The sequence below is a fragment of the Pungitius pungitius genome, chromosome 7 (genome assembly GCF_949316345.1).
Source record: "Pungitius pungitius chromosome 7, fPunPun2.1, whole genome shotgun sequence".
NCBI lineage: Eukaryota > Metazoa > Chordata > Actinopteri > Perciformes > Gasterosteidae > Pungitius > Pungitius pungitius.
The window spans coordinates 2,889,192-2,912,554 of NC_084906.1; the positions used below are offsets into that span (position 1 = coordinate 2,889,192).

The 23,363-nt window shown below is 41.3% G+C and overlaps 1 protein-coding gene across 9 annotated transcripts in view; it reads right to left on the reverse strand.

Annotated features, from left to right (window-relative positions):
* LOC119216778 (discs large homolog 1-like protein) overlaps window positions 1-23,363 on the reverse strand; it is a 72,315-nt gene that overhangs the window by 7,874 nt on the left and 41,078 nt on the right. For 7 of the 9 annotated variants that reach the window (XM_037469898.2, XM_037469899.2, XM_037469902.2 and 4 more), the window contains 11 exons: window positions 21,984-22,037; window positions 19,884-19,934; window positions 18,656-18,780; window positions 18,002-18,171; window positions 17,584-17,720; window positions 17,353-17,497; window positions 16,343-16,475; window positions 15,023-15,179; window positions 14,514-14,616; window positions 6,298-6,412; window positions 916-1,098 (listed from right to left, as the gene is read on the reverse strand). In XM_037469898.2, coding sequence (XP_037325795.2) covers window positions 916-1,098; window positions 6,298-6,412; window positions 14,514-14,616; window positions 15,023-15,179; window positions 16,343-16,475; window positions 17,353-17,497; window positions 17,584-17,720; window positions 18,002-18,171; window positions 18,656-18,780; window positions 19,884-19,934; window positions 21,984-22,037 — 1,373 coding nt within the window. Of the gene's footprint in view, window positions 1-915; window positions 1,099-6,297; window positions 6,413-9,300; window positions 9,687-14,513; window positions 14,617-15,022; window positions 15,180-16,342; window positions 16,476-17,352; window positions 17,498-17,583; window positions 17,721-18,001; window positions 18,172-18,655; window positions 18,781-19,883; window positions 19,935-21,983; window positions 22,038-22,169; window positions 22,209-23,363 lie in introns of those variants that run through there. The other 2 variants (XM_037469905.2, XM_037469907.2) reach the window with 2 other exon arrangements.

Below are 23,363 nucleotides of genomic sequence, written 5' to 3' on the forward strand. Positions count from 1 at the left end.
GTCAAAGCCTCCCCCAATGTTCCTTGTTCAGGAAGTAATTCTATAGTTCACTAGATACGAGATGAGTGTTTTTGGAACCATCTTGTCCATCAGCAGGCACCAGCCTGCAACACCTCCGTCGATCAATACTCCACCACCTACACCCTCGTGTGACACTCACTACAGCCAACCTTCCAATTCTCTGTTCGCTCACTCGCACTAATCCTCGTCACCTTTCCACATGTCATAAGTCTACATCGTCTATTTCCACCTGGGAACTTATCAACATCTGTCTGTCACCTCCTCTGCTGGGGAACAAGTAGGAGGTGAGAAGAAATAGTTTCCACCACAGGTTTACATTTAGCAGATTCACATGGTGTGTTATGAGCCAGCAGCAAAATGGCACATTATAACGTAAACTCAAACCGTTGAAAGCGGTCCTGGTTAAGAAAAAGAGTCAGAGGACATAAGGGTAGTCGAGGAGGGTGGGACAAAAGGGTCTGATGAATCAGAAAGAGAAGAAAGACGAGCAAGAAGAGTATGTAAGTAGATAAAATAATGCAGATAATAGTGAAGAGAGGGATGGAGGCGGAGGACAAGTAAAAAGGAGGCAGGGAAGAGAATGAGAAAAGGACAGGATTTCCGAAAGACGAGAGAAGGAGGAGAGGCCAAGGAAGAGGAGTTGGAAGAAGAGTAGTCGGGGGTGAGGAGATGAAGAGCAGATTGATCATGTGAACGGACGGTGTGCACAGCACTGACGTTCAGGCTCAGGTATGGAGGCACCCGGGGAACAATGAGACTAACGTCCCTCCTGGGAAACGTTGCATGTTGCAGTGAGAGCACTTGCACGTGACTTTAACCGCCCCGAGCTAGCTCACAGGCTGCAATCAACGAAATAAACAGCCCACACCCATACCAAGCCCCTTGACCTCTGACCTCCTGCGACTGGGAATGACTCCGACTTCGGGACAGTTGGGAGGCGGCGGGCTGAGGTGACGGGCGGGCCACCACTCCTCTTCGCCAGCGCTGCTCACGTGGAGGACATCCCCGAAATGGAATGGCAGGACCTGATTGGGCGTGCTCAGATCTGACGCACTTCCGTCGTAGTCAAACAATGCTCTGCAGAAACACAGAGAAACAAGCACCATGCACATTTAGTCCAAGACAAAAACACAATCTGCTAGATAGGGGCGGATTACTCATTCATGTCGTGATATTGATGTTAAAATGCAGTTTCTCCCAATATTAACCAGAGCTTAACATCTGTGAAACAGCTGAGGGCTGCTTTACAACACTAATAATTTATGACGCTGTCTGTGTTTACAAACCTGTGTGTGTGTGTGTGTGTGTGTGTGTGTCTGGATGCATGTTTGTGTGTGTGCATTTGTGTGTGTGTGTGTGTGTGTGTGTATACAGTGACCCCAGAGTTCCAAACCAGTCCAGAGGGAAAAGAGCTGGAAAAGTAGGCCAGTAATATATATGTGTGTGTGTGTGTGTGTGTGTGTGTGCGTGCGTGCGTGCGTGCGCAAAGGAACTAGAGCTGAAATAACTGGCATCCCCTGAAGTCCCTCCTACTTCATCAATAAAACAGAAGATAGACAGGGAAGGAGGAATGGAGAGTGAAAATCAGACAGAAGACGTGGCCACAGAACGTCAGTACAAAAAAACATCATCTCCTGTTTAATTGATGTTTGAGAAAAGTAAGTCCTCCCCTTTGGGTCATTATGTATTTAGTTGGTTGCTAAAATGTGACGTATCAGATGTAACAGGACCATCACGCACCAAGTTCAGTAAGCATTTATTTTTACCATTTAAATTGTGGTAATAATTACAGTGGGAAAAGTAAAAATAATTTGCTTCTTTGTGCGCTGATGACAGATGAAACCCACGTCTATTCCCAAAGGTTAGGTTTCAGGAATGTGGTTTGTGTTACAATATCGTCACAGTAACAACCTCATGGTTATGGGATGAAAATAAAAATGCTCAAATTGTTGAGTGTTGGTTGGAAAAAAGGAAACAAACAAATTCTTCCCTCCAAACTCCCTCAGACGCAGACATCACAACATTACGTCTTCTTTTTTCTCTCATTATAATCACCACGACAACTAGCAGATTTATCACATAAATGTCAAAAATCTTTGTGTTTCTGTTCCAAAATCTTTCTGATGACTGCACACAAGTATGTTTTTTCTTGAGGCATCTATATCAATCCATGGGAGAATACCAATTTATATACCAATACCAATTCATCATTGACTTTTAATTTGTTCTAAATACCTAGAAAATACCAAGCTGATTGCAAGTCTTTTGAATTGTGGTGACTCTTATTATTTATTAATACTATTCATGATTGAAAACAGCAAAGTCATTTGTAAGATTACAGGTTATACTGGATGTATAAGGTGCATTAGTTGTTCCACAAATAGATGCGTAAAGAGCAACTATTGTATGTGGGTGTACAAACCAACATATGTGGTAAAAACAAACAAGAGCTCCAACACGTCCCAAATGCTTTAGCAGCAACCAGATTACAATGATGAATACTGTGTATTATTATTATTATTAAGTCCACAGCTATGTTAAGGTTTTCAGAGTTTCAGCCAGGCATTTCCTTTGTGGGAATCATGGTAACGAAGTTATTCGAGTGGAGGGACACACAGTTATTACAGCAGTGTTTGGACTAGCGTTATCCCAGCGGATGTGTTAACGTATCGGGATGTCTCCCCAAACAGTATTTCAGTACAACCTCTTGCTGGTTTCACTGTGCATTTCTGTAATAATTTATGTATAGGAAAGGTTAAAAAAATACTGTAAATGGGAGGTGCATTGTTGTATTTATATAGATGGGACTGCAGATATTTTTATTCAGGGGCAGCTGTCAGGTGCAAGAGAAATATGGTAGAGTAAGAAATACGAGTTCTACAAATCCCTAAGAGGTTACACGGAGGGATCATTTATTATTAAGGCCACATGTTAATGTAACTCTAGATCAATCACCAGCTGTAAGTATAACAGCCATTTTAATTCCTCCGTAGGACACAAAATGTCATTACCCGAGTGAAGGATGACACAGTAATTACTGCAGTGTGGAAACACCAATTAACACCTTTTACCAATTTAGACAAGATACTGCTTCTTCTTTTTTTTTACAGTCAGGATCCTTGTGTGCCTCCAAACTGCACTGCGGTTGAACTTTTCACTAAATACTATTATAAGATCACTGTGATGAGGCACTATATTTCAGAATATGCAGAGTAATTACCTTGAAAGTGAACAAATAAAAGGGCTGTCTATAAAACAGCACGAAGAATACTTTGGTATACGTTCTTTTAATTCTACTGCATTTTCAACATTTGTTTTTTATAATACTATAATTTGATTAAATATAATATCTTCTCAGAAAAAAGCCCAACCAAGGTAAGAAAACAAACAAAATAAGCCCCTTAGCAATATTCTGTTTCAAGACTCTGATGTCCAAGGGTATTTTGTTTGCTCAAATCCTTGGAAATTGATATATACACAATGTATTATACTGGTTCTAAGCCTGAGAACAGCTCGCATAACCCTAAGCAATGCATCAATGTTTTCTTTTATGAATTATATAAATATATAAAGGGACATGTCAGGTAACGCTGTCTTTATATCTAGCTGCTATTGTAGCAAAGAATGTCAAAATTGCAGCTGAAAAAATAAAACCAATTCAAGAAAATGATAAGACATTTAAATTTGTCATATTATGTATGTGATATCCCTTTGAATAAAGGTTTCAACACACACTCACGCCACACATCCAATTTCTCACGCTAAAAAAACAACCCGCGCTGGTTCATCTCCAACCTCTCCAACGGTCAACTCGTCGTTGTCGCACGTCTTTCTGCTTTGTTTTTGAATAAAGAGCACCTTTTGGAAACTTTGAAGACCCTGCGTTTGAGTCCGGCCTCCGACCTGCACCAGCAGCACCCTCCCTGACAGTGGGTCTATATGGTCATACGGTCAGAATGAACACAAAATTGTACCTAATACACACTTGATGCAATTTTTCAATAAAGGGGAGAAATTGGCCTTTATTATGTGTCCATCTTTAATGTACACAACCCACATAGCTTGAGTTTTTTTTCTCACCTCAAACAAACATCTGTAAAATTATGTAATTAATACTTATGGAAATAACTATGTAGTCATATAGTCAGATACAGACAATAGGCCTACATAGCTGTGTATAATCAATGCTATGATTATATCATGTCATTTTCATTAATATCTTGCTGTGGGAAAATACTAATATGAATGCTGTTCAAAAAGCCAGGCAGGAACAAGCTGGTAAAAAGGGAATCTTACAGATGTTTAATTTACTACTATCATAGATACATTTTCCAGTGTCAATACTTGTGGTATTTTATTTGTGGTATCGTAAGTATTATAATATTTTGGCAGGTATAGTATCGAAGTCCTAATTTTGGTATCGTGACAACCCCATACGAGACATAGGTTGTATTTTAAACAGAACATTAAGGGTGTAAACCAAGAGGACGAGAGGCAACACACACACACACACCTTTTACACAGTGGGGAGTCATAGAGGTCACCTCGCTTCAGTGACATTTCCTCATTTCCAAAGGTTAGTCTTCTTACCCACTATGCATACAGAGCAAACGGCCCACAATGCACATGCATGAACACACAGCGGGCCAGATAGACACGCCGAACCTGTCACGCACAAACACCCGGACTGATGAGTGTTACTTCACTGTCCTTTATGCCCTTCACATGACCCCTGCTTGACTTTGATAACCCGTCTGTAACTGCTTTCTAAGTAAGTACACCCATTTATTTGTGTAACATTTTCAAATTTGATTTAAGATTTTAAGTTATAATCTACCTGTTTTTGCAAACCAGCAAAATGTACAGCTATTTAAACTTTAAGTTCCATATTATTGCACTATTTCACTAGAATACATCTCAAAGTGCATTTAACATATCACAACACTCATGTGTAAGCATAACAGTGCAGGACATTTCTGGTTAATCAAAGGCCCTTTTTCCTTGCCTTTTAGCCAAAGTCAAATGAAAACAGTGGGTGTACAATGCACACGTTCGCTAATGCTAGCCATGCCTTTGGGTGATTGAATCTAAACATGTAACAACTGATGGCCATCAGCATTGTTATATATTCTTATATTAAATCTAAAGTTCACAAACATGTGCATTCGTTTTCATGGTAGGTGCGTCTAATAGGTCATTGCAGGTTGTAAAAGTAATTGTGGATCCACTGGCATTAACTTTAACTCACTCTAACAAATGAAATAAAAAATAGAATAATATTTTAGTCACACGTTCTATTAAATTGCTAATTTGCATCAATAAATTAGCTTTTGTGAGTCAGTCCCTGTGACACTGGCATCGACAGTGCCTCACCTTTCCTTCCAGGCCACTTCCACACAGTACTTTTCAGCTTTAGTTTCCTCTGAACTTTGTATTTTTTGGACTAGATATGAAAATGATAATGAATTTTTTGCAGCTCAATTTTTCCAGTCTCCGGTGAAGTCACCAGAACAAGGGTCCGTCTTTAAGAGTGAAAACAATACATTCAAATATATATGGTTCTTGAAGCTTCTAGATTACAGCCCTAGTATCATCTAAAATGGCACAAAATAAAATAATCACTTTGGTAGTAACTATTTATATCATTAATAAACTACAAAAATGTTTTCATTGGCTATAGTGCTCATTGACATCTTAAATTATTTGAAATTAAAGCCTAACTGATGAAACTCTAAAATGAGTCATTGCCTCTTTCAAAAATAAGCAGTGGATTTCATCACTTTGTGGGATCATTAGAGTTACTGTCTCTGCTTTCCATTGTTTTGATCTGTCAAGAGCTTCACTGCAATTTATTCAGTGCCGGTAATATTTAAACTGCTGTGATTGTTGTGAAGGGAGGATCTTAGGATCGTCGTTGGCTTAAGACTGACACTGCGTCTGGGCTGCAGGGAGGACGGACGGGTGATTCAGAGAAGAATGAACAATCAGGACAGGCAAGGACAAGAGGACGGAGGAACACACAAACACACAGGAGATGGAGAGAGTTGACATCCAATGGATGCGTTTGTTTCTTCCCTCAGTAGTTGCCAGCAGATCTAATTGTGATTTTAAAGGGGATAACCTCTCTTCCAGCCTCTGAGATACACAAGACGTAGAGCGGACAGTTGAGATAAGACCTTATAAAAGTGGTGTCACTCTGAAGGACACTAGACAATCAGTCACCTCTGAATGCCACGCGGGTGTATGTTTGTGTGTGTGTGTGTGTGTGTGTCTTACCTGACGTATAGTGTGCGTTTCTGTGTGGAGCGGAGTGACGTCGAGCTGGAGCTGACACTGCTGGTCATCATCTGTTCCCTCAAGTCATGGATCTTTGCCTCGAAACGACTGTACTCTACACACACACACACACACACACACAATGAAACACTTTTAGATCCAGCAGATTTTAAAAATGATACTTATACAAACCACTAATCTAATTTATGAGCAACACGTTACTCCACATCCGCAGGGGCTGGGCAACAGGGATTTTTTTTTACGCTTCAATCACCTTTGCTTGGTAGAAATCTCATGACGGTTCAACGATCAAAGAGGCGTCATGAGGCATGAACATACACAGCTTTAAGGGTGGCAGAGGCTTTGTGCTCCGAGTTAACCACAACCTACAAATGGAGTCCATCAAGAACAAGATGCATTTTGAAATTGCAAGAGGTTTGTTTTCCTTGTAGAAAGTGTTGGACTATGCCTCTTAACCAAAAACACACACACACACACATTTCACACACACGCACACACAGAAACACATGTTCCAATATGCAGAAACAAGCATTAAACTGTCGAGCCATAATCTAATAGTCTGTTTGATCTGAATATTAACTCCAGTTGCATCAGACCCAGTCAGTGTCAATATCATCATATACACACACACACACACACACACACACACACACACACACAGAAAGAATGTTTGGTTATTTATATGTGCAGATATCAGAATGTATTTATTTCATCAAATCCATCCATCAGTGTCAATGGAAATAACTGGTTTAGAGACCCAAGAGCCTTTTGAAGGCATATCAGGTGCAACTGATTGGATGGGAGGAGTTAGTTAATTGCGAGTAAAACACAGAGGTAAAGCAAGTCTTTTTTTGACTGCACAAATAACAATGATTCAAAAGTGAGTTTTTGTGGGGAAAAAACTGAAACAATACTGTAAACCGATGTGACTCGGGACATGACGTCATTGGTGCATTGAGTTGGTTAGCTAGCTCATATTTGCTCATTGGCTGGAACACACAAAACTGGATTCAAATGAAACAAGCACAGCATCCTCAAAACAGCCATGGTTACAGGTGCTGATGATGAAACATATAAAGTGATTCAGTTTCAAACAGGAACTCCAGCCTTGATCGCAAGAAAATCTCCATCCCACTGGAATGATAAGTAGTAAATTGCCAGAGAGCAACCAGTTGGCGAATCAGTGCAGAGTGCAAACAGCAAAGACGCCCTGAGTTTCAGTATCGTCCTGCTGCATGCTGCAAAAACGCTATAGTTGCTCACCCATTTTTTTTCTTGTCTTCATAAAAATGTCATTGTGCCTTTTTAATTATCAATGTACGTAATTTATGGAATTATAGAAACAAATCTCGTCATGTTTCCCTCAACAAAAAGATACAAACGTATATAGAGGCAATTGCTGTTGAAAAATATAATGTAGATGAATAAAGTAGATGAATAAACAGCAGATAAGTGCAAAGTAAATCTTTAATGACTTTCCTCTAGTCTCCTTAACATCACACAACGTTTTAACTAACACAAGGATGACAACGCCAAAGGCAAAGAGCCTGCATAAGCCCTTCTGAAGGATGTCCCTGTCTGCATGTATGAGTGTGTGTGTGTGTGTGTGTGTGTGTGTATGAGTGTGTTTTTTGTGTGTGTGTGTGTGTGTGTGTGTGTGTGTGTGTGTGTGTGTGTGTGTGTGTGTGTGTGTGTGGAGCATTACTGTGGACTATACAATCTAATTAACCCTGAGTAATTCAATCATACTCGAAGTACACTACACACACACACACACAGACACACGATCACACAGAGATCTAGAACCTGCAGTATCTCCTGTCTGTTCCTGCTTTTCTCCCTATTTCTGTTCTCATGTCCTTGTTTACATCTCTACTGACACGCTCAGGATCTGAACACTTCCAAAAACCAGCCCACAACACCCAGATCTCTGCTCTGATTTGCCCCAAAGCGATAATTAATCTGATGCATTGACATTCACACCAACAACTAAACTGTTTTAAAACGGCTCCAAGCCTCACACTTTTAAAGCGGGATATTCAGAGTAACAACTTCCTCATGCATTCTTTACTAGAGCTACGGTTTTAAACAACACATTAATGTTCTGGAAGAACTTTAATCAATTCCAAAAAACATGTTTTATGCAGACAGCATTATAAGTACCAAAATAGCTTGTACTTAGAAGCACAACTGCTGAACTGATTTGTATGATTAAAATTCCCTTTTTTTTTCTTTAACCTCACATATTTTCATTGCTTTACACAATCATTTTCCATCCCGGCTCTAATCTATGACAAATGTAAGGATTAACACTACTATTCCTGGGCACACCCCACCGAATGATCACGAACATCAATATCACCAGATACTGTATGGACAGTAGCAGCCTCTGACGGTCTTTGTCACCGCACATGGCCTCAATGCAGCATTATGAGATTACGAGGTAGAGAGTCAGAGAGGGAGTGAAACAACAGGACCGAATGAAGACAGGGAGACGAAACAGATTAACAACTGATCGAGCCAAGATGTATTCCAGCCCAATCCCATCGGATACATGAGGTTTATCGAGGAGAGGCAGTGTTGGAATAGGTGATGTAGAGCCACAGAGTTGACGTGATCAATAGAACAAAGGCTCTGTTGCAGCTATAAGAGGTTAGTGTTATTGAGTCCTGACGAGAAAGACAAAGCCAGGGCTGCAGCTCTGATCATCTTCTACTTTCTGAACAACACGTGCTGAGAAGTCAGAGCTGAGCTTCATCATCAAGTCTAAAAGGCAACATCCAGCGATGCTGTAAAAGTACCACAGTTGGGAGAACCCGAATTGTTTGTACTCAACCACAAATGATTCCTCATCAATGCAGCGTCACTGTCACCAGGGGCACAACAGTGTCACCAGAACACCTGCCCTCTTCACTCCCGAGATGAAAACAGATAAATCAGTTCAGGTCCTTCTCTCCCAACTACCGCACCAGCTGTACTCACATGCTGCTGGCAGACTGGCTCAACAACGTCCACACCATATGATGCCGGTACGGTGGCCCTCGGGTAAGAGAGAGGCGCTTTGCCGCTTAAGAGTCCCGGGATGTGAATGAGAAGAAAAACAAAAAAAACAGGACGAGCGCACGAGAGAGAGCAAATGTGTGTGTGTGTGTGTGTGTGTGTTAGGGACAGAGAGATGATCTTTAGCCAGCACCACGTTGCATCCAGCATGTGAGCCAGTGAAATCAAATGTGTGTAGGCATGGAGAAGTGTGTGGCACAGAGAGGCTGTGTGTGTGTGTGTGTGTGTGTGTGTGTGTGTGTGTGAAAGCAGTCCAGTGTTGCTCAGCTGCCACAGAAACAACAGATGCTAACTCTCTCTCTCTCTCTCTCTCTCTCTACTGCGCTCCTCTCTTTCCCTATCTCCTGTTCGCTGGTGCGTTCGTTTGCTCCTCCCCCGCTTTGTAAGCAGCTTGCTGTAGGGCAGAGACGCACACTTGCGAGTGCGTGCGTGCGAACCGATGCACGCGCACATGCACGCACACACTCACCGACAGACGCACACTCTGTTCCCTCAGGTCACTCAAGCAGGAGGCTGAGTCGACGCCAGGCACTCCTGCCCTACTTTGGTCCAGGGAATCGGTCTACCCACACACCCGTGGTAAAGCTTGACCAAGCATTTTGAAAATTGATTTTTGGGATGCCTAATTTACACTCAATTCATATTCATGAAAAAGATTCTCCATTCATTTTGTATGGAAAGAGCAGAAAAAAGACTACCATCTGCCTTCTTCAGTAGATGGACTTCCTTTCCGTGAAGCTACCTTTTAAAGACTCTTTTCTCTGGTTCCCTTTTTAAGAATTTCAAGTATAAGAAAAAATGTGACTTAAAGTTAGTAAATCACGCTGTAGTCAATCAAATAGCTACTTTCTTTCTCTGTCAATCTTGCTCCCCACAAGTGATACAGTAAATCACATTGAAATCACCACACATGAAGTTTCACGTGATCAGCATCTCACTGTTTCTGCCAGCACGCATCATCTCATTGCAGCATTATCAGATTACGGAGCAAGAGAGAGAGGGGGGAAACAAGACATAATGGAGAGAGAAACAGAAAAGGGAGAAGAGAGGAGGAGGAGGAGGAAGAGGAGGAGGAGGAGAAAGATGCGGGGGAGGAGTAATGACAGAGACTAATGACTTTGGGGCTCATATACCCTCCTTTCTTCATTTACCTCTCGTCTCCTCTCCTATCCTCTCCCTTGAGGAGCATTGTTCCTCCATTCAGCAGCTGGCAGAGACCTTTTCTAGCATTGTGCAGCTTCAGTGCTAACTGGAAACCACTGGGGACGGCAGTTCTTACCTTTAATGGGCATTGCACCAACATTTTCCTTTCAGATCACCATTTCTAAAAATGAATCAGAGATCCGTTTGAAGAAACATGTATGCAATGCAAACAACCCACATGCAAGAACATGCCTGCAAGTCTTTTCTCATGTCAACACTATAATCACATATAATTTGTTTTGCCTGTGTCACATTTACAGGAACCCTTTGGCGTTACTGACCGCTGGTGGCGCCATCGAGCAACGCGCCCCTGAATGGGGAACCATTCATAGGCACCTGACACCTGCCGCTGAAGTCACGCTATTCCACTGATGGACAGTTGGTGGCGGTGACGTACAGAGAGGATTAGCCATGTGCTTAAAAGGTAGGGAGGGAGATGACTGTATTCAAGCATCAAGGAGATGTAACAAGTCTTTCACTGAGACGTTACTCTTGCGTTTGTACACGTATCTTCTACTTGGTCGTCCGTTGTCAAAATGAACCAGAGTCGATAGGAGGCTCTAAAAATAACATTACTGGAGGAGACTCATCTATAATTAATACAATACTGTAGAGTAATCTCTATTGCTATTGATTACCGGATCCGATTGCAGAGGAGTCTACAGACAAAAAAAGACCAGACAGGGGAAAATAAGCAAAGATAGCAAAAGGTTTAATGTAGATGTCCTGGATTAGAGTTTAAATGCCAGGACAAAAAACATAGTTTTGTCTCAAACAAAATCCACCAACGTGGCAGCACGCCGCACATCTCTAATCATTCCCTTTCCCATTACCACGGACACAAGCCACACCGGAGGACAGCGATGTAGAAAGAAAGCAGCATACTGTATTTATTCAGCAGATATTATTCCCACAACTTTGTGTCTAAAAGGAGGCGCTAATCTTCCACGTAACAACTGGTGTGCACACAGCCACAGCAGGGGAACAGAAGTGCAGATAATCCTCTCTGCCTCCCCTCAGTATTAGCGCTACTGCTGACAGGCAGCGCCTTTGTGTGTGTCGCGTGTGTGCAGTCAGTGTGTGACAGTGTGTCTCTGGGATGGTTGTGGGTAATCCTGGTTACTCACACTGCTGTCAACCTGCAGGCATTTAACAGTCCCACGTCACAACACTTTTGACACAGGAGGAGATCATGGTCAATACTGCGACATTTTAGTTTTTGAACAACAAGAATGTTTTCTGTTCAGCTGCATCGAACTTGGAGTCCAAGCCTGAACACTTCTCTAAAAAAAGGCACCCAGAGTTGCATCTATTTAGGATTCGGTCTTGGGTGAGGTATTAATTAAATGTATTACTAATTCCTTCAACTTCAGCTTGGCAGCCTCAAAATACACTTATTTGGGTGAGCTATCTAGCATGTTGTCATGGATTTATTAAAGTTAAATATTATTATTTCCGTGATATCCTAATAATACTGAGAGTGCTGACAACACGAGGACAGATTTTCTTGAAGTTATTCAGATAGAGAAAAAGATTCATTATGATTGAACTAAATTTTGTTAATTGAATGTGCTCTATAATTATTAATTATTCACCAAATAATGTCTTGCAAAAAATTCCTGTGGAAGGATATTCTGGAGAATATCCAGTCAAACAGAGTTGCTTGGCAAAATGCATATGAGTTTGGGAGCATTGCATTTTGTCGGCACATTTGTCTTCAAATAGCCTGAAACAGGATGGTTGTTGTTAACCGTTCTTATGCAGAAGGAAGACTTTCACAGACCAAACTCTCCATCTGTTTCGCTGCAAATGAACGGATCTATTTCTGCTGCATTGATTAAATCAGCTGCCCAATTTAGCACACCCCCACATGGAGAGCTGTGTTGTGTTTGAGTACACAAGGTACCGCATTTAATATAAATAACAGGAGGAGACCTGCACACTCACAGCGAGAGAGACACTTTTCCTCTCCTGGTGAAGGTGATTTCGAGCTGCTCTCTCATTGGCAGGAAGTGAGTGTGTGAAACAGAGGGGGCACTGCTGGACACCACATGCCATCTCCACGGGAAAAGGGGAAAAAATGGATCTCAGATGGACAAACATACACATAGATACACGGTGCCGACCAAAGCCCAGCGTGGACAGAAGGTTTGAGGTAGAGTTCATTCAACAGTCACTAATGACAGTCACGACACTGACAAACAAACGCTCACACGTACACAAACACAACACACACACACACACACACACAATCTTGCTTAATGTATCCTTTTTGAGGACGAAATGACAAAATCACAGAACTGAACGTGGTTTATCTTGCTCAACATTCCAGAAACTGTGAAGTTTAAAACCAGACGCCGTCTGCTCTGAGGGAAGACAACTGGAGCCCCACTGATAATTCTTTCTGTGGTCAACTCTATGATAACCAATGTAGCACCAAAGTATGCCAAAACAGAGCTGGACCAAGCCAAAACCACAGACCATCACACCACTGTCACTCTTTGATTTGTCAAACACCTGCAGGATTGGGAAGGAATGTTTTAGTTTAACTAAAAGGAAATACACCAAAAAGTAAGAAACATCTTTGAAAAGGTTTGGTCCTCTGTGGAGTCTCCCAATGCTAAACGTTATAAACCCATTTCAATTACTCACCACTTATTGATCCACATGTTCAGTATAAACAATTCTTGTTGTAAAAACACAAGCAAGAAATGTGGGTGATTCTTGATTCCATGATTTTGTAGTTTTACGATAATTTGTCGTCTGTCTATATGGAAGAGGTGTTTCCACGGAGCCAATCAAATCAATGCATTTAGTGATATTAACTGCTAATGTCAGTATCAGAAATAAAACTGAATGTCTCATGTCTACACAATGACAATCATACAGCTTGCCCATTTTTTCCCTCCCGGAGGTCAATCAAACACAGATGAGGCCTTCTTGCCAGCTGAGACTAAAAGGAGCATTTTCATCATTGCCCCAAAGGCTGTTCTGCCTTTTAATAATAAATCAACTAAACATTTATAGAACATGGTGATTGGAGGGATGGATGACTAAATGTGTTTTCAGTTGGCCATCTTTGATGTGTGGTGAGTTAGTGATACTGATGCATACTCTGGTGATGCATTCCTTTAAGAGCGTTTGGTGCTGTCCATGGTGCTGATCTGATTCAACACAACTTTTTTGCCCTATTCTATTTGGGCAAGCATTGATTTGCTTCAATATCTGGAATATCTGTGCACCATATCTCTATGATAATTCGGCTTAAATCTAAAAATGTACATATTTATATTTTTATTAAAAAGAAAAATGACTTTCTCCTGTTGACAAGTGTGCTATACTCTAGACTAGACTATAACAACACCTCCATAGAGCTGCTCTCTTACTCAATAATACATTGCTGATAGCAGTCAGAGACCAGGAGACATGCACCTATGTGCATGTGTGTGTGTGTTGTACGCATGAGGGCATCCCATTAGCTGAGCAGATCAGCAGTTATAACCCGGTTTCCAAGGTTACAGCCTTCTCAGTCACTCCCAGTAGACAAAGCAAACCTCAGTCCGTCTCTCAGTGTGTTTGTGTGTATGTGTGTTTGTATGTTGCACGCACGGTAAACTTCCAAACTTTCAGTATAGAGAAAGCAAGAGAAAATGTCTTGTTCTCATTGATTGCTACTGAAGCAGAAGATAACATGACTAATAAAAAGAATAACTACACACTTGTGTATCGTCCAAGTGCTTTCGATCCAAATTATGTTTGCTTCATTATTATTTTTCTACACCCACATTACTATACGTGGCAGCATTGCAGTAACAGCTGTGTGAATGCTACAGTGCCGAGAGGAGGTGGAAGACAATTTACCTTGTTTTCTATAGAAATTCCATTCAAATTTTGATGGAGGCCAAAGTGCTGTGTCTATCAGCTGTACTCACCCTCTGGTCTGTACTGCGCTACAATGGTAACGGTCTGTCCTGCATTCTTCAGAGCTGCAGCTGCCTGTTCATGTGTCGCACTGGACAGGTCCACGCCATTCACCTACACACACACACACACACACACAAACAACCCACAATTCACAATTACATCTTGTTAACTGCATGTGCATTCTAATACAGTCACAGTCATGCTGCAGAGATTATCATTGCCTCTAAAGTCCTAAATCCCGATTGAAGAAAATTAAATCCCCTTTTCACATTAATGTAACACGAAATACAACTTGAACAGCTAATCAGCATTCAGCCATTAGTGGCGCCTGGTAATGTGCAAAGAAAATAGTATTTGTTAGATGAAATGTCTTTCAACACTAAAACACTGTGATAAATGTACACAATTCAAGTCAAATTTAAAATACTCAGCTTCAGCAAAAATGTCAGTTATTGTGTTATGTGAAAAGAAAACTAGAGTAAAATAGGCTGACTGTATTGTACGTTGTGGCTCATACCGACAGGATGCGGTCTCCCTTTTGTAGCTCCCCACAGAGATCCGCTGGACCTCCGGCGAGGATGAAGGAGATGAAGATTCCTTCTCCATCTTCGCCTCCAACAATGTTAAAACCGAGACCCGTGGACCCTCGCTGGAGCACCACCCGCCTTGGGTCCCTGGAAGAAACACAGATATAACACACACATTGTGATGATAGTATTCAGTTGTCAGTCGTTCAGTCGTCTGTCGTAAAACCTGTTCGACCATAGTGTAAGATCCAGTGACATGGATATGTGTATGGAAAGGTATGGTAAGGTAATACATGATATCTGTGTTACAGGCTTGTGGCTTCCTGATAAATGGCTGCCTCCGTTTGAGGAAAGATAATTTCCAGAATCATTGCAGGATAAATACCAGCAGGTGTCAGTGTTGCACTGTCTCTGTTTTGCTCCGCCACCACCAGCGACAGTTCTTACTCAGGTTAGACTGACATATACATTTGACTTGATTAAAATGTATATGTATATTTTCATGTTTTTTGACAGTGCGAGTAGGAAATAATACCTCCAATAACAATCACTCACATTCATTATGATGACTCCGTTCTTTATTCAAAGGTGTATTCACTGACCTCATGGTACCTTACATGAAAATGGTCTAAATGAGTTCCATGCAGTGTGCTGCAGTATATGGACAAGAGTGAGTGCACTAGAAATACGTTTTGACAGATACCAACAGTTAAGGAGCTGAGAGAGGAAAAGTGGAATTGGTTCGCTCTACCGCACAAAACCCAAAAATGAATATATGATGACATCCTTGCAACTAACCAGAGTGCAAAAGAGTAAAAGATGAAAGAGAGATATACAAACTCAGTCAGGGCAAGAGGGGCAGATGTCAAAATGACTTCAGTTGGTTTGAGGCTCATCAGATTTATTATAACCAAAGCGATCCCTGAGGGTTATGACAAAACAAGTCATATTGGATTAAAGGCAACAGAGCAGCAGTGTATCTGCATGTTTCAATGTGAGTGTGTAGGTGTGTGTGACTGTGTGTACATATGTGGTCTCAGTCAACACGGCAGACAAAATGACTCAGTTTGTTAATCTGACGTTCCTCTTTGAGGGGCCACCTGAGTCCTCAGAGAGGGACATGAGACAAGCATTAATGGAGAGGAAGATAACGGACCCCTTTTGTTTTCTTACACATTATGTTGAAATCTTTGGAAGATCTGAGATGGGTTAGGGGTCAGTTACAACTCAGAGAGAGGATTTGACAGAAGAACGTTTCCAATCAGAGTTTTGTTTGTACCCTCCTTGAATAAACGTGTGTGAGGTCTCACCTGTTGACATCGTCGTCTCCGGTCAAGGCCCTCGGCAGAGGAGAGTATCTGGGCGTGGTCAATGGGGCGGGACTTACAGACTGGCTGCCACTCATGTATGGGCTTATATGGTTGTCTTGATGTGGGGAGTAAGCTGGAGGAGGACACACCAATGTTTATTCTTATTTTAGCATATGATCATACATGAAACATCATCCCATTGATGTCTTTTTAAAAGGCGGAATGTGTGCTTTTATGTTCTGCCAGTGTGGCTCCTAATTAGATGTACTGCTAATATGTTGAGAGACATACACTGTTTTGTAATGTGTTCAACCCACAGCGGGGATAAAGTACGTGCTGTTTGATAAAATGGTTATTTGGAGTGGGAACAACTCGCTGTAATCCACTGGATCATCTGTGTATAAGACTATTATATAACTTTGTCTGGGTGATGTCAGAATGTCTATTAAACCAAAATGTGTAATGTTTCAAACCAACTTAAGTTGGAAGTACTGGAAGTATTTTCTATTATTGTCATAGACTCTGTAAAGCGCATAATGATTAGAGTTATTTGTTAGGGATGCATCTTAAACAACAACATGCTTATTCAAGCTCTCTCACAGACATTTTGTGTTAAATGTGTGTGGAGTAAAATAATCGCTGCAGCCCATTGTGATATTCAGCTCTAAAGTGGAAATCTATAGCAAAGTCTAGTAACCTCTCCACTAAAAATACTAAACGCTATAATGACCTCACAATTAGGGTCAATTTTCCGATTCAAGGTCGTCTTTCTCTAGCACTTCTGTATTTAATAGCTGGTCCCATGGATCAGTTACTGAACAAGTACTGGTTGCTTCTGACGATGGTGGCCTGGAAATTTAACCTCAGACTGTTGCGAGTTGTGTCTGTGTTGTGAATAAAAGTCCATGCTGTCCGGGGAATGCAGGATCCCTTAAACCCATGTTATGAAATGAATTATTGCCTTAAGTGGGACTCTTGTACTCTGAGGTGTTTGTGCAATGTCTACTTACAATTAGTGACGTCGGGCGGAGGGAAGTTGTCATTGATTAAAACGGAGGTGTGTTTGGCCACGCGGAGGTAAACGACGTCAGGAGTGGACTTTAGGGCAGCCACTGCATCTTCATGAGTCACCTCCTCCAAACATGAGGCATTTACCTGTAGATCACATGATGTACAGACATGCTTTAACACACACATATTACATATATAAATATACAAATACGTAGTTGTATGTTTCTTACAGCCATAAGTTTGTCCCCTATCTGTAGCCGTCCATCTTTGTGTGCAGCCCCTCCCTCGATGATCTTAGTCACATATATACCATTGTCGCCCGGGACATGTTGGTTTCCAAGTCCACCTGCGATACTGAATCCTAAACCTGGGAGAAAAATATAATCAGATTTTCTGACATAACATTGTTATATATTTGTATTGTCTGCATTTGTGTTCTCTGCACCGTCTGCACTGTTTCCAGTGCTACATTTTGATATCCTTGGGCACTTTTAAACAGTCAACATTTAGATATATTGTTTTGATACACTTTAATTATTTCATTTTCTCTTTATCATGCAGCAGTAAGTGAATGAGGATGTCAACACAGTCATCAACCGTCACGTTTCAAATCCAATGGATCAAATCGACACAATCGTATTTTCTCACCTTTGGGTCCTTTGACTAGTTTGATATCCAAGATCCTCTCTGTTAGGCTCTTTCTGCGTCTTATGCATAGTCGTACCAGACCTCCGGCGTCCTTCAGCGCCTCCACCGCTCCGCTGTGGGTCACGTCCCTGACGTCCGTCTCATTCACCCGCACTATGCAGTCATTCACCCTGCGAGGCACAGTTACTTTCAGGAAGGAAGCTGCACGACAAATAAAGCGCATCACTTCCTGGACAATGCTGGTCTTTCTCTCTAAAATCAGAGGTCTAGTTGGGGAACATCTATCTGTTAAAATGGAAACAAAGTGGGAGGAGGCTGCCGTCAATGTCGAGTTTTGTCTGTAAAAACTACTTGCTTGATCATTTTGCTCTGTATTCTGAATGTGGATCTCCTTGTTTGCAGCTTTAATAATGACCTGATGAACATACAATTTGCACCACCGGATTTTGCCAAAACATGTGACGTTGCAGTTTACCACGGTTGTCACACGCAACACCCATCAGCTGTGATTGATAAAGCTGAACTGGTGGAGACTCAATCTGTTCACAGTCATAGTGTGAGGATATATTGCATCTAAATGTTGGACCCAACAAGGTAAACATTTCAATTTGAAGGTTTCGGTTTCGGTTAGAGCCAACGAGGTGTGTCGTGTACCTGAGTCGTCCGTTCTGGGCAGCGGCCCCCCCAGGTATTATCTTGGTGATGAAGATAGAGGGATCTTCTCCAATGTGAGGGTTATCAGTCCCTCCCGCAATACTGAACCCCAGACCCGAGTTGCCCTACAGATGCACACAAACAGAGAGGGCGTTATAATGAAAGAAAAAATATCAGTTTTCATAAGAAAAAATAATAATTTGATTAAAAGAATTAATTTATGAAGTCAGAAGCTTTGATCATCAAATCTATTGTCCCTGTCCCTGACATATGACAGAAGTTTCAATAGGAAGTAGGTGACAGCACTGAAATTATTCTGATACCTGCCAAAATTACAATGACATAAATGTAATATAATATAATTGTATCACCCAAAAAAACTTAAGTAATACTACCTTCTCCGCTTTTTATGACATTGCAAATAAAGTCTAGCCTCCGTCAGTCTGAGACAATACCTGATGACAGCCTTTACTTTGTGTCTGTTTTACTCGCTCTCTCGTGCTTTTTTAACTGACATGTCTGTGCCCGTGTTTGCATGTAGGTCCGTAGTATCTTTGAAACAGATCCAGTCAAACAGACAGAACCAGGTCACAGGAGAATAGAGAGAGAGAGAGAGAGAGAGAGCCTCGGGGCGAGGGAAAGGGGAATATAATGAGTGAGGGAGCACGGGGATGAAGAAAAGAAAGAAGGATGGACGAGGAACAGAGAGGGCGACGAAATAAGGTCAGCAGAGCCGGACAGTGGTCGGATGAAGTAAAGGAAGAATAATGTTGATGTAATTAAGTTAATGGAGAGGATATCACTAACAAATATATTTTAGACCATTTCATTTGTGAGTTTAATAAATAGTGAGTTTATTTGAGTATTGTCTATTATTTCAAATAATTGTGATAATTATTATTATATAATATATTAAACGGTTCTAGTATACAATACTAGGACAACGATAAGGGTCATAAAATATTGTGTAGTGAATTCCTAAGTCCTTTTCTTACCAGAAGCTTCTGGTTGCCATTTAAACTTAGATTACATTTAAATTGTTTTTTTTGATTTATCGCCAAGTACATAATTATTTTACAGTAAACTTTTAAACAGGGAATGAAATCACTAACAATCCACAACTAACAATTTTTACATTCTGCATTTTGAAGTACTTGAAATCTCTCAACAAGCTGTTGGTTTGTTTAAACAAATATGGAACATAAATTTACTGCATGTAAATCTTTACCCGTTCCAGCGTGATTTCTTCATATTCATAGTCTGCTTCTGTTCCATTGACCTGTCAGAGAGGGAGAGGAATAAGGAGAGAAGAGATGTGGGTCAAATAAGGTTAAACATGGAACTGTTGCTTCCTGTAGTGGACACTAAAATGCTCATTAGATTGTACAGTAAAGCTTTTCACATTAAAACATGTTTAAGCAGTATTTTGTTTCAGGTACATATGTCACATTAAAATATTCATGTTTACCACAGCATTAATTACACATCTCACTGTTTCTGCATTCAACATGTAGTGTGCCACTTTTCAACAGCAATCAGAAATCAGAAGAATTTTAAATAAAAATATATAGACGGATTATCATCAATAAATAGAAACAAACATCAGAATTATACATTATACATTTGATAACTCATGAATGACGCATGAATCCCAGAGATTAAACTGGTAATGCGTATTACTCGTGATGTACCTCTGACGTCACATTTAAGAACGTCCCTGCTGATTACCCACAAGCCAATCACACCACTCAGCCAGGACCGCCTGAACTCTAAAACATATTAACATCTTGATTCCTGACTAAATGAACAGCACGCAGAATTAAATCCCATCTGAGGCGACTATTATGTTTTTTGCGTTCCAGTCTGTTTAAACTGGGAGATGAGTGTCTTGTTCCAGCGATAACTGCTGTAGGCCGGCGTGTGCACACACGCGCACACACACACACACACACACACACACACACACACACACACACACACAGTGGTCGAGTGGCATCCCAATGGCCCATGTAATCCCCTTGGCTGTAATCTGTGTCTCTGTGCAGTCAGATTAGTTCAGATTTTGTATTTCTGTCGTTTCAAACGGGGGCACAATCTTCCATCAGCCCCAATGTGCGGTGTGTCTGTTTTCACCTACTATTCAGTGTGTACTTGTTCAAACTGGATACGCACTTGATTAAAGGCCACATGAGTTTACCATGAACACAAAACATTGGATCATTTTGAAAAGATTTGGAAAATAAAGTCTTTCTGCCATTTAAAAAGCTGAAGTTTCCAATCCCTCTACATTATTTTGATATTTGAAGTTTAACGAAGTTCCCCTAATTATTCATGAAAAGCTTTACTTTCATCCGCAAAGTAGTTTACTAATTTTAAAAGCAACCCACAAAAAAGTGTTAATTGAATCTGTTTTTTTATACATTACATACATCACATACATTAATGACACTTCTATGGAATAAGACAGCATTCAACAATTATGTCAGGGATCAAATAATTCTGCCACGAAGAAATATCTCTCTGTGTCTTGTATCCCAGAAAGTTCAGCAAGGAGTAATTCATGGTAATGACATAATAAACTTATCCAACAACGGCAGACAGTCATTCTCTGTGGCAGCTGGCAACCAGTAGAATGACATCTGGATCCATTTAATTCTGGACAAAGCTTTCTGTCTAAATCCTAGATGAATTGCGCATTTTTTTTAATGAGGAGTTGCCAAACAAATATAGTAGAAGCTCCACAAAGTGCTTTATACAATAAATTACTGTTCATATGACATTTGTATGGCTCATATGTTTTTTTCAGAAAGAATATTTGGACTTTACAAAGTTCAATAATAACAATAGATGTCACTTGGATTTCATATCCAAGCTTGATTGAGAATATAACTGACACGTATTTAGACGCTCAACCTCAAAAATATTGCTCTACATAAGAATATCTTTGATTTAACCCTACCTAACTTTTTCGAAGAAAACACTTCAAAAGTGCAGAATGTTTGGAGACATTCAGCACTGAGGTTGCAGATTGCAACTAACTGAAACTCTTCCTGTGTGTACATTGTGTCGAGGAAAGCACGGTGCATGACGCAAGAACGCTAAACGTCTGCTTCTGCACAGAAACATGGCGGGGAAACAAGTTTGCACTGTCAATTTTTTTAAAATTATTATTAGACTGCCCTAAAATTTACACGTTGGTTCTTTAACGACTAAAATCCCATCAAATCCAGAATCGGCCAATGAGATGTTTAAGTATGAGCCGGATACAAAGCCCACATTTTGGAGGGGCTTAATGTTTCATAGACAATATATTTAAACCAGTACTCACGTATGGGGGGGTGTCGACACTGTCGGTGTTGACCACCACTGGAGGGGGGTTGGCCTGCCAGAAAGAACAGCAAAGTGATTAAATTCTTTTCATTCGAAAGATTTGATCACAAAACCAAAGCGATACAGTTTACTGTAAAAAAAGAAGAAACACGCACAAAAACACAAATCTGTGATATTGACTTACTCGTCTCATGTTTTGGTACAGCATGTCGAGTACATCTGCTACAGATTACCACCACGGAGCGACAGCATACACCACATGACATGCTGCACAGCCCTTATTTTGGACAAAACCAAAGTATCACAGTGCAACGTAACCGCCTGTTTGCCTTACTGGAGCCACACGGACCCTGTGCTGCGTTCACATTGTATTTTAAAGGCCCGCTCAGTTCTCCACTACACTGTTCTCTCTGTTGTGTTGTATGCCAATACTAGTCCTACATTAAACCCACAGCTAACTTGGTTCATTTCCCAAAATGAATACCAAACATTTGCACATCTCCCATGTGCCGTCTACTCCTTCTTTCTCTCCATTGCCCTTCTTCTCTAAGCTCAACCTCCTCTCTCTCCCTGGCCTCCTTCTAGCGTCCAGGCCGGGTCAGTTTGGGGATAAAGCAGCGGCAGAGTATTGACATGGTCTTTTCTCTAGTTCCCTACACGAGCCCAGCCAATGAAACACCTCCACCACTACCTACTAAATAGCCACACGGTGTTTTTTTCTCCACGTATTGGCAAGGCGAGCACCGGCCCCCATCTCATCTGTCCGCCCTTTTCTCCACCCGTCACCGCCTTCGCCCTCGTCTCACTCTCTCCTCAGACAGTGTTTAACGCTCGTCAGTCCAGCGCGTGCTGCTCGAGGGCTCTCCAACGAACCAGCGATGAACGAGCTAGTCCACGGAAGATTATCTTAAGCTCCAGCTCTCGCTCTGCAGCCCCCACTCAAAAAAAAGTTCCCAAACAAATTGGAGAAGCAGACATTAAAACCAGCTAGCCGGGCAAATGGACGGTGCTCCCAAACTTCACTTGGCTGCATCAATGTGCAACAGAGCAGCAATAGCATCTATTCCTCCAAACTAATCTCTACATCCCTCATCCTCCCTCTCCCCCTCCTTTTTTCCCTCCCTCTCACACACACACACACACACACACATATTATCTCACTGCGTGTTTCTCTCTCTCTCTCCACCACATGTCAAACTGTCTGTCAGTCAAGCTGACAGGATGCTTGATCCCACACGGGAACAGAGAGAGAGAGAGAGAGCGACGACGGGGGGGGGGGATCAGAGGGATTATTATGTACGTATGGTGGGAGGAGTCAAATGTGCCTGCTCAACAACAGCATGTGCAATGTGGAGCAGAGGGGGCAGACAGATGCATC